A 20,344-nucleotide genomic window follows, 5' to 3' on the forward strand; every position below is an offset into this window, starting at 1 on the left:
CAAGATGGGGAAGTTAATATCACTCTTTGAAAAAACAGAATTAAAACCTCTTCTGAGCCACTGATAAGCACTTGGGGTTGGGATAATATGTGGTATTTGTGCATGCCATTAACTGAGCTGTGTCAGGCATAGCTTCCCCCTACCCATTTTGTGGGGTTTGTTGTACTGAGCTGCTGCTACTGAGAGGTTTAAGCATTCAGGCCTTCCATGGTTAGAAGCTGTCCAGAGCTGTAATCTTTACTCCCAAAAGAAAATCTCTAGTATTGCTTCCTGAAAAGAAATTGCATAGGAATCAAATGGGAATTAAGGGCACTCTAGCACTATAATGTAAACATCAGGACAAGGGACATGAATTTAGGAAAAAATTAGGATTTACTGCTATAGAAAGCAGGAGTATTGTCTACTGGCCATCAAAATTGTCTCTGGAATTGCTTGCAGTAAAGCATTTGTGTAGTGTTAATTTTGCATATTACAAATAGACTGTATTAAACATACTTGAGAACTTCTAAAATTTAACTTGGTAGATAAAAGTATCTGAACATGTTGTTAGATTTGAAAAAAAATGTTGCAGTGGGAAAAAAATGAAGATGGAATCTGGACTGTTTCTGCCAGATTGACTCAGGGGACTTAGCAGGACAAGAATGTGTTATTTCCCCAATGTCAGACTGATAATTACTTACTTGAAGAAGTGTTTGGTTAAAGTGGTAATGCAGACTTTTTCCAGTTGAACTATCCATTTATACTGCACAATGAGTATAAAATGTTCTACTCTTAATATTATCTTGAGCATTATTTTGATATACATGCATCATGTGATTCCTGTGATGTCCTTATGTGTGCAGGACAAAGCTCTGAGGGTGTGTACTTACTCTGCGAGCAGCACTGACACTGAGCCAGAGCCAGAGCCAGAGTATGAAACGAGTTATTTTAGAACTGCAGAGGAGACTTTTCTGGAATTAACAAAGAACAACAAACAAGGTAATTGAAAATTTGTACATAAAAATGTATATCTCTCATCTCTGCTCTGACTCAGCAGCAGATAGTTTCCTTCTTTGAACTTTCTGTCCAGTCTTCACTTTCTAACACCAACTCTTTCTTCAGTCTAATTTTCCATTTGCTTTTTATTAGTCTTTGTTTTTTATTATGTGTATGTCTGTTTTTCCCTGTCTTCCACAGTTTTTGCTGACAGGGGCTTAACTTGTGGGGTTTTATGCATAAATCTCTACACTGTAAATAAAAATAATTACATTATTACAAAATTGAAAGGTGTCTATAAAGATAACTCCTTTTTTTTCTTTTTAATTATACAGCCAGTTGAAATAATGCAGTGATCAAAGGCTGCAGTTTTCCAACCTCTGCATCAAAGTAATGTTGGTTATGGTGCCATAGGGAAGTCTCTCTCCTTGTCCTCTGTATATATACTGCTGTTTTCGAGAAGTGATGGCAATTTAGAATTTACTGAATTCCAGTAGATAAAAATAAGAGAAGTTCTTGAGTTTTGTGTATGTTTAATAATTCAGGCTGCAAGCCCCCTCTCCATGCAGCTGTGTGCCCTCAGGGAGGGGAGGAGAGGGTGGCTCCTGTCCTTGCTGGTGCAGCTTCCCTGGAGGAGAGAAATTCTGGTGAGTGCAAAGGCCAGTGCAAGGTCTGCAGCAGTGAGGCCCTGAGAGCTAAAGCAGTGCTTGAGTGATTCCCAGGATTTGTGCTGCCCCCTGCACAGCCATGAGCCCGACCTGGCAGAGATTACCCCACGGCAGACACCGTGGTGACGGTGGCATTAAAAATGCCAGGGATGGCTGGCCAGACCCACTGTGCCCTTCAGTGTCTGCTGGGAGTTGGGCTTAGGCACTTGGCATTTCAGAGCTAATCCATTTGTTGGGATTGCTCGAAAAAGAGAGAGCAGAAAGGAAACTAAGACTGCTTATTTACATTACTTCTGTAACTGTGTGGTTTTAATCTGTATGAAATACTGCAAGTCATTTAACTCAGCCCATAAAGACTTCCTTTTATGGATTTTGATTTTTACGAAACATGTTCTAATATAAGTAAGATGTGGGGTTTTAAAGAGTTAGATAAGCAATTTTTTTTCTGAATAGATCACAATTTGAAAAAAGTATTTTATCATGTATTACCAATTGCATCAAATGGCATCAGATTCCAAGTTTAATAATACCTAAAGATGACTTGAGGTTACCATTTTACATAGAAAAACATGAATTTTGTGTATATGCCTAACTTTTGGGGTAGTAACAGAACTCAAATAAGTAATTGCTGTTCAGACAACAGAAAAGAAGTTTAAAACATATTATTGCAAGAGTATTTCTGCTATGATCATTCCTCATGGTCAGGATTTCTGTTCTGCACTCTATAAATCAGTTCTCACATGGTATTAATAACCATACTTTATCCCAGTCTGTGTTCAGAGAGCTTGGTGCCATTATGCACACAAGTGATATAACCTCAAAACACCCACATGAGGTGAGCAGGGGCTCCAGCAAACCAATTCACAGAGAATATTTTATATGAATAGATAACTGCATTTTTTAGCTGATTCCCCAGACTCACTGGTTGCACAGTTCTAATGTTGGAGTGATTTTCATTTTCCATTTATGAAAAGGGAACAGAAAGACTGAGTGCCCAATGCAAAGGCTATTAAGAGTCAATGAGAAGGCCTTCATTGATTTAGTGGGCTTTGGATAAGAGTGCCAGTGCATTGCCCAGTGTTACAGAGAAGGTTAGTAGAGTAGCAGGGAATATGCCAGATATTCCAGATTCTTCTCTTTCAACCATGAAAATGTTTTGATTTCAACATCATTAATTATGTTTTATCCTGATATGATTCTGTTGGAGGCATTGGAGGCAGAGGGTCTCCTAATGCTGTGGGTCATAAGGCAGAGGTGAAGTTTGTGAAACAAAAAGTGTGAGGAAAGATAATTAATGATCATGTAAGCATCCTGTGCATTTTCATGAAGCTGCAGAAAATTCATTTGGTTTCATTTTGATCTTCTGAATGAGTTTTCAGCCTTGGACTTTAGAAACTGAGGTTTTATTCCTAATGTTCTGGTGCTACAGCAAGATCTACAACAAATGGGTAGCACCTGTTACTTACCTTAATAGTATATTTTTTATGTTCCTGTATTCATTAACTAAAAACATAGTGAAAAGGAAAGAATTATCAAACTTAGCACATCTGCCATGTAAGGCTATTAAGAGACAAGAATGAAAACTTACTGCAAATAAATAAGTAGGAAGATTCCCCAAATTAACAATCTTGTCTATCATCTAAAAACAAAGGAAAATAATGCTGTGTCTCTCATACCATCTTCTCCACCTATAATGCTGAGTATGAACAGTCTCCTGTATATGCATTAACTGGAGAGCTGGGAGATGGTATTTTTAATGTTTTTATTGCTTTGAATTCCACATACCTTAAAACATTTGAAATACATTTAAAATTTGACAAATTACTTTACAATCTGTGTCGACTGCCATAATGATGTTATTTGTTACATCTCTTACAGCTGAGCAGGAAAAACAAAATCAGAGAAAGTCATTTCTGGGGAACCCAATGTCCATTTTGGATTTATACCAACACAGTCTCTATGGCCATTTTGGAGAGGATGGACCTGAACAATTAACACATTACAATTTAATTGAGCAGCTGAGTGGATCTTCCAGTAAAGTCAGCAAGAGCAAGGAAAACTCAAGTGTGAGTTACTGTAATTTTTATATTACTTCTCATTTTGTTTGTTATTATTTTTACTTGCCTTTTGGTTTTTCCTCAGAGTGTTGATTGATTACTGAAACCAGGCAGACTTGAAAAAAACAACATGACCTAGAGAAGAGTAAAGATCTAAATATTTTTAGAACAGAGTGTTACATTTGGTTGCTAAACTGTCAAAGAATTAGACTTCCAAAATTGACAACTAGAGACAGGCTAGCACTAGCACTGTACTATTAGCAAGGAGCCGAAATTTAAAGCTAGCAAGAAAACACAGAATTTAGCTTTTAAGGCTGCTCCTTCACATGTAATTAGGTAGTTTGTATAGCACAACATGTAGTAAATAACTTAAACCTCTAAAGAATTCTTTCTGAAAATTCAAATGAAATGATGCTATGGAAGTCACCTGTCTTCTGATCTCTTGAAATAGCTCTTGGTGTTAGCTCTGGAATTCCTGATTTGAGGGTTTTAAACATTATTTTCAAGATCAATCCTAATCTGATTGATGGATCTTGATGCTAAACTGAAACAAATTTGTCTTCTCTTACTTTGTGTGAATGCACTTGGTTTTCTGTCTCTGAAAGTATTGAACCTGACATGGCACAGTCTCAGCAAGCCTGAAAAACAACTTCTCAACCTGTTCTTTTCCTCCTCTTTTCTCATGCCTTCCCCTCTCATCCTCTCACTTGTTTCCCTCTCTCCTTTGATCTAACAAGCCAAATTTTTTTGAAAATAGAGGCATCCAATCATGATCCACTGTAATCATCTCACCTCCGTGTTCAGTCTCTTTCCTCAGCATTTCTGTTTAGGCAGAATCTCTTTTGTTTCTGTGTGTAGCACTCAGCACATTTTGGGTATGTTACAGTATAAACAAAGGTGGTAGCAGAAAATAATGAATGAGCTGCTGGTTTGTAACACCCTGGTGTAGTGCAGAAATGAGAAAGAGCTTTTATCTCTTCCCACACCCCAGTTTTCACTTTCAGAAAATGACTGTGCCTTGTAATTTCAGAGGTGCTTAACTCTAACCAAAGTTAGAGTCTTACAGCTTTCAGGAGTCTGGGCCAAATGTGCAGAAGGAATATGAAGAACAAACTGTCAGTACCTCTGCTTATTCCAACTCTGTTGGCATGAAAGTCTCGCGTAACTGAATATTGAATTGACTCACAAACTTCAAAAGGAAAATCCCGAGATGTATGTGCCTTATTTCCCAAACAACCAAATTTCATTAGTACCTAGAATATGATTCAATTTTAACATATTTGAGTCATGTTAGAAAGAACAATTTTAAATAATCTGGCTTCATAGTTGGGAAGAAAAAAGGAAAAAGGCAGCAGAAGCACATTAAAAAGGATACATGAAGGAAAAATTGATCATCCACTTAGGTCCTCATCTGGAACATCCAGAGATTCATAGCTTAATTATGCACATAAGATGAATTATGTATGTATGTGTGTGTATATATATATATGTTTATACATAAAAATCAGTTCTGCCTTCAGAAGGCCAAGGTCTCAGATCAATGACATTTGATTCCACTATAGAAAAGTGGCTCAGAGTGGCATCTACTTTTAGTTAATCTTTTCCATGCATTCCTTGTATATGACATCTCTGCAGTGTGCCCAATGAGCCTCAAAACCTTAAACAAAGCCCATTGAACTGGCCTTAGGATCCTTGTAAAACTCCATCAATAAACTAAAAGGCAACAGGTGTAACTCAGCACTAGCATTTTTCATGCATTATGTTGGGGAGCTCTTGAGTTTACTTTTTAAGGATCAGAAACAGATCTCAACACAGGATTGCCTCTTGGTGAACAGTGAAAGCTCAGTAAAGCACTAGAGATTTCCTCATTATATTAAACTTTTCTGAATGACAAATGAGAGGCAGTAACCATGAAAAGCAGGTTGTACTGAACTCCTTGTTTGAACCAGCACAGCAAATGTTTTTGAGTTGTAGTTCGTCCAATCCAAAACGATCCACAGTCTGTTTAAATTAGAGCTGTGTGACCTGAAACAACACCCACAAAAAAAAATGGGAGCACCAGAAACAAAGTCACTTATGGCCAAAAAAGCTTTTAAAAAGCCCAATAAATTTTGAGGGGGGAATAATGCAGCTTTCATGCAGAATATTTGCCATTTTGAAAAAAGAAATGAAGAAATGCTATGTGCTTTGAAATTAATTTCCAAGTGGTGTTTATGAAGCCATTAAAAAAAAACCCAACAAAACAAAATATGTATGTCAAAACAGTGTCATGATAGGCAGAATGAGTTTACACTGCTTGTCAGAAGAGCAAGTGTGCTGTGTCAGTCCCTCAGCCCAATTAAATTGGGCTGTACAGCAGTAGGACAGGACTGGCTCAGACTGGGGGCTCTAATGAGGCAGTTTGGCAGGAGCTCTGTTAACCCAGACCTGTCATTTGATTTGTCTTCTTCTCAACCAACATATTCACCAGCATTACCTCCAAAATTTATACACAGTAAGTGTTATCAGCAAAAAAGTACTGCAGAGGAGTTTCAGAAGAGAAACAACCAATGGGCAATTACTGTGATAAAGGGACACTGAAGGAACAGTCTGACGAATCAAAAAAGGGCTCTTGCACATTGACAGAAGAAATACTTATTGCTATAGTTTCTTATCTTCCTGGTCTTAAACAGCATGTTGGTTAAACTCTCTTGGCACTAAGACCAATTTTAAGTTACTTTTATTTTGACCTAGGAAACATATTCTGAAATGAAGGCATCTTTTTGTACTCTGCAGAATTTTGGACAAGAAAAACAAATCAGTTTCATAGAAAGAAGTAAGATGCATTGAATCACGAACATGAAACTCACTTTAAATAACAACTATGGTATGTTTTCCTCATTCAATATTTTCAAAACAAGAAACATTAATTTTTATGTGTACCCAATGACTTCATTTTATTTGAACATTAACTTCTCTGACTTAATAAACAGTATGTGGCACCTGATCCAAAGTCCACTGCACTCAGCCCAGGGGAGGCACCTCATCAGTGAAACTTCAGGGAGCCCTGCACTAAACTGCTGTTCCTTTTTCTTGCAGCAGTAACTGCTTGAGTACTTTGCCCACATCATGATTTTTACCACATTTTTCCAATGAAAAAATTACTTTGCTTTTCATTACTTAATCTACTGTTTAGAATTTAAAAGCTCAGTGATTTTTTTTTCTTATAAGAACTCAGTAAACAAGTTAAATCTCCCTCCCCCAGACCCATTGTTTATTAGCACATTTTATGATCAAATAAGAACTATCACAGGACTTTCTTGTCTTTGTTTCCTTGGAGAAGTAACAGAGTTGGTCAAAGATTTTTTTTGTTAATCATCCTTATGGTCCCAAAGCATTATGAAAAATGTGTTTACTTCTCTGTCCTTATGCAACCATCACATACTTCTATTCTGTAATACAACCCTTCTTGCTCTCTTTTGCCTTATGTATCACTCAATTTGAGTTACCATCAAGGCTTGCTTGTATTTCAAGGCTTGACTTGAGCACTTTAAAGAAAAGATCCTTTATGGAAGGGGTTGGTACCCATCAGAAGTTTCTGATTCCTCTTGTTTTCCCTTAGTTGTGAAGTGATACATGAGAAATCAGACATTTCTGGCAGACTTACCTTGTTAATTTCATCAGCAGATCAGCTGGGGAGACTCATTTAACAGAAGAGGTTTCTATGTGCAATGTGAAATTGTGGTCTTACCCAACATGGCAGAGTTGGTGTGTGCTGTACACATGATTCAACAGGGGAAATGCTCAAATCGCTGTGTCTTGAAATTCAAGTCGATATTAGAGAGTGCTGGCAAATACAGGAAAAATTAGAGAATTTGCTGCTGTTTAGGCTGCACTTCAAAATGACCTGGCAGCATTCCCAGATAAACTCAAGTTTTTTTACAGCTGAGTAAGCTGATTGGGAGTTAATGCTGTATGATTGAGTTGTTGTGCTCACAAGCCTCCTATTAACAGAGGAGAATATCCACAGAAGGACTAGAAACAAGACTAAGAAATTTTGGTAATTGCACAACATTTGCCATCCTCGAGGATGTCCAAGCATTAGGCTGATACTATAGAGGGTGTTCCAGCCTTCCTGAATTACAGCAACAGTTAAAGCAGCCCAGACACCTCTGCAGGCTGCACTAAACAAGAGTGAGGGGAGAATAAAGAAAGGCAGGAGCTGCTTCTCCTGCGTCTCATCTCCTGCAGAGATCACCAAATCTTGAGCCAGAGTATGAGTGGGCAGCACACTCGTTATTTTGCACTGTTCACCTGTTTAGGCAGCTCTTGAAGTATGTGGCAGCATTATGTGCCTGATTTGGGTTCTCAGTAGCTTTCTGAAGATGCCTTATTCTCTCTGCAAGAGAGAAACTCTCAGGCTCTTAAATGAAGTCCCTTTCAAAAGAGACTCTCCATATTAAAGTGTCTGAAGTAGTTCCAGGGAGACCATGTGCACTCTGTTTTCACAGAGAACTAATTTTTCTCGCATTATCAGATGTGCTTAGGGAGAGATTCTGTTTATCACAAGTGAAAATGTGTAAGATAATGATTTTGGTCCAATTAGCAGTTGGGAAGAGCTGCTTCCTAGGACTTTAAAATGGAAAGGAAGTATTGGCCTGTGGAACTACTTACTTCCTTGCCCTGATCAGCAGATGGCTGATACTGAGTACCAAACTTTCAACTCACAGTTAGAAATATGAATGTTGCCCCAAACTTTCTTTTGTGGGCAACTACTAAAAATCAGCTGTTGTATTTTAAACAGTGAAGCTGCATCTCAGTGCACACTGAGCACTAATTACCTTCCTTTTACTTTCATAATAACAAAAGTGCCTGCAGTTGTGGCAGCACTGGGTGATATTTGGCTGGTTGCTTGGTCTCCATTGGCTGTAAATTGGTGACAGCAATACCTATCTGGTGTTACAGCCAGAAGAGAACAGCAAATGCTCCTGACAGCCTCAGTCTTAGCTTGTTTTGTTAAATGTGTGTGTTACTGCAAATATAGAGTTTGAAGCAACTATTACAAATTATTGTACTAAAAAGTAATGGAAGGTAGAAGAGGTCCCTTGTCAATAAGAGAAAACATCTAATTGGCTGGATCAAATCCAGGAATTAGTTGATAGTAGGTTTCTGTGTACTAATTGTACACAGGAATTGTATGCAGTTTTACTGCATATCAAGCACAGAAACCTCATCTCCTCTTTGCTCTTTTTCTTGACAGTCTTAAGAGAGAGGGAGATGGTGAGGTGAGGAGGGAATCAGTTTTATTTGCTTTCCAAGCCCTGATGAACCTAAGATGTTAAGGAAAAAACTGCCACTCAACATTTTGTAGATGGGGAATAAGTCTGCAGTCTCATTCACCCATTTTTTGTGTTTTATGATTATTGTTTTTCTTTCAAGCAAAGAATGAGTATATCAAATCATTGCATATGTTTAGGGAGGTGACCTGTTAGTGTAAACATTTGGAGATGCTAGCCTAGAAACATTGTAATTCAGTCAGGATCAGATATCCTTTGATCTCCCCATCACAAAAACTGAAAATTACTTTTCCTGTATTTATGCTTTTGTATTAGCCCCTGTTGACCCCTGAACGTGGCCTTTGAGTTACACATGTTTTCATTTGTCAAAATTGCCTCAAGAGAATTTACCCACTGACAACTTGAGGTTGCAAGACTTCCTTTCTATGTCATCAAAGGGTTTTGATTCTCTGATGAGTGATGCAATACTTGTTCCATCAAAGCAAGGACTGTGTGAGTAATTACCCAACTTGATGTCAGATCTATTGTCAGGGGAATTACACAGGAATATTTGACAACATAAGTGACAAAAACCACAGGAGCATGGTCTGATAAGAGAACAGATTTGACCATACCACCCATGGGAATAATACAGAATTAAAATATTTTTTCTAGCCACAAGTCTGATTCAACTCATGTGGGGAAACATGAAATTAGAAATAAGATAGGATATCTGCAGACATCAACAAATCATACATAACTGCATGGTTTGTTCTTCTCCATAGGGCTAGTTCACATTCCAAGATCTGCTTCCAAACCTTTATTCAAGAGGTCTTCTCTTTCTAATACCTTGCCATCAGAGTTGCCTCCAAAAAGTAAAGTGAAGAGACAGAAAAACAAACAATTTGAAGACTAGCTAGGCAATCTTCTGGGACCGAGGTCTCACTTGACACATATCACTTAAGAGAAATGTTGAGTGGTGTGGAAGAACATTCTTACAGCCAGCCTGAGGAACTAGCTTGGCAACAGTGAAAAGCTGCAGTTATACAAAGACTCATTCCTCTCCCTGTGCCTTCTAGATGAAACACTGAGTCTTCTTATGCTGCTGAGAGTTTTAGCAAAAATTTATGTAATGGAGAGTGGCTCAAGAAGTAGGATGATAACATTCTCCACAACTTTTTAAAGTTTTTAAGATTTTGGCATGACAAAACAACATTTGGATTGCAGCAACCATGAGAGAAAATAACTTTTTTAATGGCATGCAAGGGACATTTTTAGGAAAAACATACCCTAAAAAAAAACTGTGGAAGCTGTTATCTGCTGATACAGTTCTGCTTCTAGCACTAATGACCTCAGCAGTTTTAGTACTGTGCCACCAAATTCCATGCTGACTGGCCCTCCAGCTGGTATAAAAGCTCTGGTTTATGTTTGGTTAGTGTATTTATGGGGACGGGTAGGTGGCGACATTTTAACTCAAGTGTCTTTTAGCACGCAGTTTTAAAAGAGTATCTGGGTATCAGTGAAGGACAGAAAGTCTTTGGCATAGCACAGCAAGCTGTGTGGCATTTGAAAACACATGGTGTGCAAGGCTAGCAGGAGAATAGTTTGGATGTGAGTCTGAGAGAAGGTGCGGAGGAAGTGAAGAGCTGCAGCTATGGCAGGAAAGTTGAGGCCTTAAAGCATCACTGGCATGGAGGTGCAGTTTTAGTGCCTGTGGCACAGCATCACAGAGCACTGAACACCCCAGTAACTCTCAGCACCGAGGGGACTGTGCCTGTGTGGTTTGGCGAGTGCCAGATGCAGATGTGTGAGCTTGTTCTGATTCAAGGCAACACACCAAGATGTCCTGTGGCCACAGCTGGAGCATTGTGCTCACTGAGTCCAACCCCTTTGGCACTGTAAGGAGGGAAGAACTTTGCCCTTTCTCCATGGGAAAACTTGCTCACTGGAGCAGAAACCCCGTATCCCACCATCTCAGCAAGTAATTTCAAATTACAGAGAGAACCTCGTCTTTTCGGCATGTAGGAGCTGCATAACCACATTACACAGTGGCCCAGATGTCGCAAACCCTACAGTTCATCTGCTGGAGTCCCCGGAGGGACAGTCCAGAACTGCTCCTGTGGGAATGCCCAGAGCTGTGCAGAGCTGATTGACAGTGAGCCTGCTTGGGCACAGTGTTAGCACAGCTCCTGATGGCCTGGTTACTCCAGGTCATTTCTCAGCAGGGCTGAGGAGTTGAAATAAGCAGAGTGTTGGTAAGACCCACTGCACTGGGTCACAGCCCACCCAGCTGCTCCACTGCTGTCTCCACATCACTGTGCCTCCCAGATGCATTAGCACTATTTAATATCTATTTGCCTTTATAACTTGAGATTACACACAGATCTAATGGGCACAGGGGCTCTTAGGCATAAGTAGGTAGATCCTTTAGTCGAGTAGGAACCAAAAGTACATATGAAATAAAAGTATCATTTGCCAGTGATTTCCCTGAGTGGAAAATGTCCTCAGGTATTTTTCAGAGGTCTGACAGACAGAGCCAATGTGATTTGCAGCATGGCCCGAAGTACATTCATATTTCTGCCATTGTAACCAGGTGTTCTTCAGTCCTCTGTCCTTGGAAATAAACCTGCAGGTTTCATTTATCTCAATGTTGAATTGGAGTAGTATAATAATACTGTAGGCCAAAATGGAATTCAGGGCACATTAACAGAAAAACATGATAAATATTAGTAAGCTTGTGAGGTAGTGTAATTGTTGTAATGGTAGAAATGATACTAGTAATAAAAGAAAAGGCTAAAAAATAGATTGAATACAATAAACATTGGATTGACTCAATCAAGAAAAGAGCAGTAGGGCAGAGCTGTTCAGTGAGCTGTTTGTTTTCTGAAGCTGGAAAATATTTTGACTCCAAGAGGAGCATCTGATTAGCAGAGTTAAATGAGATGAATAATGCCCTAATATTTTTGTGAATTGTTTTTCCAGCTGAAACTTGCCTTTCCCATCTATAACAACGATATGTTTTGCATAAAGCACTCAAACATCATGCAGGGAAGGGTAGGAAATGACTGATCTTTTAGTGTGAGAGTTCCATACCAAGCAGAATGCATGAAGAGAAAGTTACACAGCTGATGATGGCAGGAGTTGTAGCAATATATTGAGAATATGTTAGCAAATTAGTTGTTTTTTTGAGATGGTGCTTTTTATTTTCCTAGGCACAAAAACATAATAACCTAATCAACGTGGTCTTTGAAAAGAAGGCAATTTTATGTCAACATGATCTTTGAAAAGAAGACAAATTTTATGTCACATATTGGTAAAAACCATATTGAAATAATTTTTTTTGCTGCTTATAGTTTTTTCCACTAGCTGTTTTCATTTCCAAAAAGTGATTCACCTTTTATTTAAATGAGAATTTATACTAGATTTTATGTCGTATGACACAAAAATTGTCTAAATCCTTAAGAAAAATATCAATAAATACATTTTTCAAATTCAAACATTCTATTTTACAGGAAGTCCTAAAGTGAAATCTTTTTATTTCTTACTGTATTTTTAGGCCCCAGTACATGAATTTCAGGCTTGTTCAGCATCCATATTAATTTAATGGAAAGCAATATTTGTATTTGATAAGAGGAACAAACATGGTATTTAGCAGACTTATTAGCAATAAGTGACACAGGGTAGGTAAGTCTAATTTATCTTTCACAAAGGCTAAGAAGAGTGATACAAGTTTTCACAGCACCTGTCAGAGTCCTCCCAGCCTGAGCTGCCCATCAATCCATCAGTGACTGAGACTCATCCTGACAGCTTTGCTCCCATTAGTTCCACTTTCTCTCAGTTTCTTCACTCTTTGTCTGATCATTAATGGAGGTCACTAGAAATTTTACCTACTTTAAAAAGTTGTAGCCTTAAGAACTTCCCTTAGGTACTCTAGTATTATTCTTAGCAAATCAAACCTCAGCTGATTACTTGAAGAATTATCTGAGTAATTGTCAGTCAAACATTTTAAAGTGATTTGCCTGACATCCCTATTACATATGTACGTATCCTATGGGTTATTGAATGCTCTATAAAGCCTTGGATGGGTTTGGGTGAATGAAGAGTAATGCAGAAGTGGGTGGAAATGAAAAAAATTAAATATGAATATGGTATGTTGCTGAGCATTATAATATTAAAATGTTAACTATGCAGTAATAGCCTCTGATACTTCTTATAGCAAAGAGGAGTGTCTAAACTTCTCCAAGAGATTGTACCCACAGAAAAGTTACCAGATTGGGAAACTTGTTGGTAACACATGTACTAAGATGAAAAGCAGACTTGAAATGTAGGAGCTTTTCAGACAATGCCTGAAACTGAGAAGCAGAAGTAGCAAAGCAGCCAGCACGTTTCCTGATATCTCTTGCAAGAATAATTTTGCCCTGCATAGACTAAGTGGAGAGTCTTGTTAGTGACCCCTAGTCAGTAAAAATACAGGCCAGTTTTTTTCAAGCTTCATTTTCTAATGGCTGTGCCTAAATTCATATTTAGACACTTCAGTTGCCCAGTTTTCAAAGGTGCTAGAAATCTGCAGCTTTTGCTGATGTCTCTGACAGATTCATGTATTTGGATCCTGTGAAAACCATGGAGGTTGTAAAGGTGCTTGAAAATTGTTTTAGATACTCTCCCTCTAACTGGCAGAATTTTGATCTGTAGCATCCTGCTTCTGTGCATTGGCTGTGTGGGCAATGACATGGAACATCAGCAGACATTTTCCCTGAGTTAAAAGGAAGGCCAAATACTGTGCATTTTTAATCTGGTCCTACTATGTTCTCGTTAAGGTCATATAATAATGAAATTCTTCATATTTTTAAACTCATTTCTTTACAGCACTTCCAAACCATTAGTGTATGAGCAACTGGGAAATGTTGAAAAATTTCATCTGTATCATTTTACAGAATATTTTTATTATTACTGTTACAGGAACATCATCATCCTATCTTTTAATGTTTCTCAGAACCACTATAACAGGCCAGGGTACAGAGAGTTCAACATTTATGATACAGCATTTCTATAAATAAAATCCATTGCAAAAACATGGAATCTGTGTTATGACATCATTAGCAGCACAGTGATGAAAACAGAGGCATCAGAGCAAACCAAGGGCAGCATTCATCATCTGGAGACTGCAATGTGAGAGCTGTAGCCTTCCTGGGGAACTGCTAAAGACTGAATAGTCTTTGGAGGTTCTCTTTGCTCATCTAGTTTCATCACTTGCAGTGGTGATCCTGGAAGATGAACTGTCTGGCTATGTAGAAAATTTAGATATGAAGACATTTATCTCCTTGCCTTGTTCTACAAGGCAAACACTGTGGTGTTTCTTCCTGGCATTACATAAAAACCACTTGGTTGTTCAATTAGTATGTTTTGGAAGTGGAAAGGGGGCTAACGTTGATGTCACTCACTAGCGTCACATGCACTGCATTTAGCTCGGCGGTGTCCTTCTGTTCCTGTGAAAGTGTTTGGGAACCCACACTCTCTCCTCCACAGCCAAAAACTTTGATACAAAGCAGGGAATGCTCTGGACTCGGGAATTCAGATATCTCGTGCTATTCCTGGGGGAGACATCTGTGGGAGACGGAACTTTTGCCTCCATATCCTGTTTTCTCCAGTAGGTTGTAAGGCATTCTGGATGGCAAAGGAAAGAATCCAGATTTATGAATGAATCATATAGATAAGTACTATTTGTATTTCCTGAGGGGCAGAAACCACTCAGTGTCCATAGGCTCTAGGACACAGGGCATGGACAGAAACATCTCCATAGGCTCTGGACAGAACAACCCCCCTGAGCTTTATACAGGGCAGTGCAGTAGAAATGAAATCATTGACAACTGCAATTGATATATCATGGCCTGCCTTGCTGTTGCTGGTGGCATTAGCATTTGCTAACCTGTGCTAAGCCAATTTTTGAGACAGTTGGGAGTTTAATAAACGTATTTCAAATTGTATTTTGGAGAAATCTCAAGCATGGGGGGAACTGGTCATATTCTGTTCATTGCAGCAGATGGCATCCCATTTGGTGTTTGTTAGCTTTGTTTGCAGCTCAATATTTTGTTTCTAGGGGAACTTGGTAAGTTAAATAATTTATCTCTCTAATGAATTAAGAGTCTGATCCAAAGTCTACTGAAGTCAGTGCAAAACATTTGATTAACTACCACATTCACTGGATAGAATGCCAGGCCCTGTATGTTGAACAGCATTTCAGATGATCCCTAGTAAGAACAATACAGGCCTCTGTCTTTCCAAGGAGATTTTTTTTTTACCTGCAAATAAGAAAAATATTCAAATAGTAACAAGAAGCTTAGCAGACAAGAGTGCAGGACTGTGGAGATAGGGATGGTGTTCTGGTTGAGTGTTCAAATTGCTAAACCTCTCCTGCTATTAAATTCCCCATTTTTAAATAAATAATATAAATAATACCTTCCAGCTGCATTTGGAATTTAATCTAGTACTGTTAGCAGGCTGCTTTGAGAGCTTTGAAGGCCCCATAGCAGTGCTAAGCAAATAATCATTATTACTTAATATTCTCATCAAGTATTCTTATGCAAGATGGGATCTTGCATTACAAGGGCTGATCATAAACACATCGCTTCTCTGATGAGGAATTTTCAGAATGTCAGAAGGAAATTCACACCTTGACCCTGCAGAGAGTTTTGCATGAGCAGAACTCTATAGCCTTCAGCAGTCCTGCTGTCCATACAAGGTGCCTAACAACATCTTCACATTGTTACAAGTATTTGAATCCTGAATGATTTAGGATATCAAGGAAATCAGCACTTTAAATTATTTTTGTATTCCAATAAATATTAAATGCCTGGTCATTTTTAGCAATATTTTTTTCAAATTATTTGTTTACTAGTAGAGTCTGGAAGCTGATTTATTTTATATTTTTACCCAGATTTTCTGTTTGTGTCATCTTTGGGCATTCAAAAAGTGAGTGCATATTAGCTGTACCGTGTGTCTGCACAAATTCCAGTTGTATTTTAGTCCTCCTAGTGGCCTAATATATTAACAATATTTTAATCTGTAGTTCAGGCATAGGAACTTGTTCTGAATCACCAGTATCTGACTACAGTTTGCAGCAGTAATACTGCAGTAACACTTCTGTATTGCAAAGTCAATAAATCTCCTAAAGCATTTGTCCAACAAGTCCACCCATGTGGCTCTCTCTTCACGTGCACACTTCCGGTTTAATACAAAATTGTAGCAAAAATCAATACAAAAGATACTACATTATTCTGTCACTGCAGGAAGCCCACTGTGGGAACAGGAGGCTGTGCTGGTTCTTCACACCAAATTCCTTCTTTGAGCGTTCCCAACAAAGGTTTTCTCACAGCCAGTCAGGGAAGGTCAGACCCCATAGAGCCAGGGTTCCCAATACACATTTTCACAGTGCTTCTTTTGTCTGAAAAAGCCTCCAAAGCCTTGCCAAAATAACCCCTCATATTCTAAGAAAGGCCTTTTACAGCCCAGGTAGGCTCAGCACAAATGGTTACCAGGCTTTTAGATCCTGTTAGCTGCTTAACTTGAACCTTGCTGGTATCCAGGGAAGGCAAAGGTGGAAGGGCAAAGGTCTGTCCTGCACACTTGTCCTTGACTTTTTCTCTTTCAAGGCTGTGCCCCTTGCAGAGAGTTTGCAACCACAAATGCCTCCTGCCAGATCCCAGTGGGAGACGTTCTGTATGCCTGGCTGAGCCACAAAGTAGGATAGAGGTTCTCACGACCAGAAACAGATGTACTTGTGTCTAAAAGATGAAGCAAACACATCTAAATCCATAAATTAACTAAATTCCCCTCGGATCACAGCCAGATGATATGTGTATTAATCAAAATGGATATCACTGCTTTAATTTGGTGAGGAGGCAAGTTGAACACTTATAAATCTGCTGGCTGTAGGAACTTCCATCTGCATCTCCAGCAGTGGTCATGTTCGTGTCCAGTATTACTCTGCCTAATCCTAAATTCTTAATTCTCTTGATAATAAAGAAACAGTGTTTCATTTTTAACATCCTTTAGAGCTAAGAAAAACACTATCATCTACCATCAGCATTTAGGACATGAATTGCATATTCCTTGCTCATACCCCTTCACGTACCCTCTCTCTCTTTCTTTTTGGGTTAACCCACATGGTTACTGAGTCACAGCCGGTACTGTCTGGTAAACATCAGATTAGTTACAATCTATATTTTTTCAATAAAGATGTATTTTAGTCCACTGGCTAAATCATTAAATCTAACGTTTGCCTGTTTCTGTTCGGTGTTGTGACCATGAGCACAGGCATGGTGCTTTCTCCTGGTCACCACACTGATATCCTAAAGGATGTGGATTCTTTCAGGTACCAGGCATACTGCAGGGTTTGAACCTAAACTGCATAATGCCTAAATCAAATGAGGAGGCCTGTTCCTTGCCCCTGCTCACTCCTGACACGAGTGAGAGATCTGAGAGGTGAAATGTAGTTATCAAGTCTTGTTTCTAGTGGCTGCAGCAACAATGGTTTAGGCATTTTGTGTTTTAAGAGTGGCCCCAGTGGTGGCAGTGGTCAAAGAAAACTGCAGCAATTGTGGAGGTGACATCAGGGAAGGGAACAAAGAGTAACAGCAGTGGAGTAATACATCAAAGGTGATCTTCAGAAGGTAACTGGTGGGTCACACTGAAATGAGGCCACACAAGTGGGAGCAGCCAAGAACTCTGCTCAGCAGGTCTCTGAAGTGTCCTGCTTGCTCAGATCATACCACCACACTTCCCAGTTCCACCTTTTTGACCCACTTCAACTTCATCCTTACTCGCATAAGTGGTGGGGAAGTAGTTCTTGCTCTCCTCATGGGTTATGCCACATCCTAGCGTGTACTGTGGTCTTTTGCTCCTTTCTTGGCTCTGTTTATTCCCGTGTTTGGCAGATGTTTCTATGGTTCTTGTTCAGGTTTTAGCAGCAGGTGCCCAAGGTGCAGCTGTAGCACCTTTTTACAGTGGATTTATGTTCTGTGAGAGTTGGCATAGGCTTGGGTCACAAAATGATTTTCTGAGCCACCAGTACATCACAGTAGGCACCTTCCTGTGGCCACGTGTATGAGAACGTTGCTAACAACACATTCCTCTTCAGCACCTTGAGTGGGGGAGCCATGAAGGCAGACACAGCTCCCCATGCTTTCACCAGGAATCCAGGAGCTCCTGCCAACAGGCCTGAGGAGTTAGCAGACATGTCCTCAAGCACATCTGAAACACAGACATGAATTTCTTAGCTTCTAAAGTGCACTTTTTACTTGATTATCTTCCAATTTTTTTTAATTCTTGATTAATTTCAGGTTGGCTATTTAATAGTGTTTGGTTAACTAATTCATGTAGTTGTTTATAATTATTGCCTTGCTATAAAATCATCTTAATAGAAGGTTGGGGGTTTTTGTTTTCTTTCCAGTAGAATAACAAGTTATTTTATTATTCAAACAAGGCTTACTTCCTGCTGTTTTCAATAAGATTTTTAATAAATATGTAAATTTAAAAATTAATTTACTGCATACGTTTGGCAGCATGATTCTTGAACTGACAAAAGTTTGATGGATTGTAAAATTATCCTCCATAAAAATCATCAGTCATAGTAAACAGAATTTATCAGCCTCTGGTAATTTTACAGCTTTTTCTTCATCTTATCTTCTGTTAGGAACTCACTTAAAATTGATTATAATATAGTATGTTTCTAGAAACGTAATTCATTCATAGATTAATTAGATTTTAGGTTAATATCCCATCATGGAATAGGACATGAGCCAACAGTGTTTTTCAGTTGTTACAGAACCACAGTAGAGAAACCTTGATTACTGTTCCCATGTGGTTTAATCGCCAAGACCAATCACTAATCAAATTCAAATGACATAAAATGGAACATCCTTCATAGCATTTATTTTCTAGCTGACTTATACTATAGGCTTTTTATTGATACAACTTGCTGTACTGAAATGAACTAAAAATTGCAAGAGAGGATTTATCCTTCTACTTTAATTTGGTTCTGCAGCCTCTGTGAAACTCTCACTTGGATTTTTGTGCATGTTGTGCTGCTGTCCCTAAAATATTCTTCCCTACAGCAGAGATAAGTTGTTTGCATATATTTAGAAAGTACATGTAAATAACTGTACTGTTATGTCAGATTTGATGGCAAATGAACTTAAAACATAGGTTTCCATTCTGCAATTCATGCTTTGCTTGAATCTGTACTGAAAACTGTGTGGCTCAGAACATCAGCTGGAGAGGTGTCAAGTGCAGCCATGTAACCATCATCATTATTTGCATCTTTCCTGTCCCAGTTTTCTCTGATTGCAAAAGATCCTTTCTAGTCCCATTGCACACAGTCAGAAAACATTATGCACATAGTTCAGGCTGCTACAGGTTTACTGGGAAGGTGAGTTGGGCTACAGCCTCTTCCTCTGCTGCCTCCAGCAGCACTTTGCAGTGCAACCCGTGGTAGGATTGCCCAGCAACAGCCCCTAACCCTCACTCAGGGAAGATGCAGAGGAGGGCACACCTGCTGGGTTTCATTAGTGCCAGGTGTTATGAAGAGGAAAAGAAAGGACAATGGGTTTTGTTCAGAATCATTAGAGGTAAAAACACCTCTGATATGTAGAGAGTTGATTAAAATCTGCGGTGGAAAGGGAAATGACAACTTCGTGCTCCTCAAATAAGCTCTGTTGTTGTTTGAGCATGCTAATTCGTCATTTTTTAAGAATGAAGAAGAACCTGCATCCAAATTTTAAAATTATGATCTCTGTATTGCTGGTGGGAGCTTGGAAGAGGTTTTGTTCTGATATGTGTGCTGTGTACACATACATGGAGGCCGCTCTGCAACAGCTGAGTTTCTATCACGCAGGGATGGCCTGATGGGTTTGGAAATATTGTTTGTCTCTTCCCAACTGTCCTCTTCACAGGCTAAAAATTAAAAAAAAAAAATATTTGCTGTGGAACTCACTCCTTTGTTTAAACTACCTCCATGAATCATCTTTAAAACTGGTAAGAGTCATTCCCTTTCCTTCCTCTACTGGTCTTCCAGCAGCTTCATGCTCTTTGAACTCCCCTCCAGACATCACAGCCCTCTTAGTGCATACAACAAGCCAGAATTCTTAGCTGGGAGAATTATTTCTCCATCGTTTCTTCATACTGCTTATTTGCTCTTGGTCCTGCCACATAACCTTGCTACTTCAAAGGTTGGACTCAGTGATCTCCAAAGTCTTTTCCAACCTAAACAGTTGCACTATTCCATGGTTTTCTCTCTGCTGCTTCTGGGGGTTTTTGCCCTTAGGGAAGCTGATGTAGCTTGGATAGTCACAGGCTACGAATCTAGTAGAGTACACAAAAGAGAGGCTTAATA

The 20,344-nt window shown here is 39.0% G+C and overlaps 1 protein-coding gene across 2 annotated transcripts in view; it reads left to right on the top strand.

Moving 5' to 3' along the window:
• Positions 1–20,344, top strand: part of NCKAP5 (NCK associated protein 5) — a 205,899-nt gene that overhangs the window by 177,438 nt on the left and 8,117 nt on the right. The window contains exons 15-17 of one of the 2 annotated variants that reach the window (XM_071562748.1): positions 843–978; positions 3,522–3,709; positions 6,476–6,566. In XM_071562748.1, coding sequence (XP_071418849.1) covers positions 843–978; positions 3,522–3,709; positions 6,476–6,529 — 378 coding nt within the window. In that variant the 3' untranslated portion in view covers positions 6,530–6,566. The remainder of the gene's footprint in view (positions 1–842; positions 979–3,521; positions 3,710–6,475; positions 6,567–20,344) is intronic. The other variant, XM_071562747.1, reaches the window with a different exon arrangement.

The sequence above is a fragment of the Pithys albifrons genome, chromosome 8, assembly GCF_047495875.1.
Source record: "Pithys albifrons albifrons isolate INPA30051 chromosome 8, PitAlb_v1, whole genome shotgun sequence".
NCBI lineage: Eukaryota > Metazoa > Chordata > Aves > Passeriformes > Thamnophilidae > Pithys > Pithys albifrons.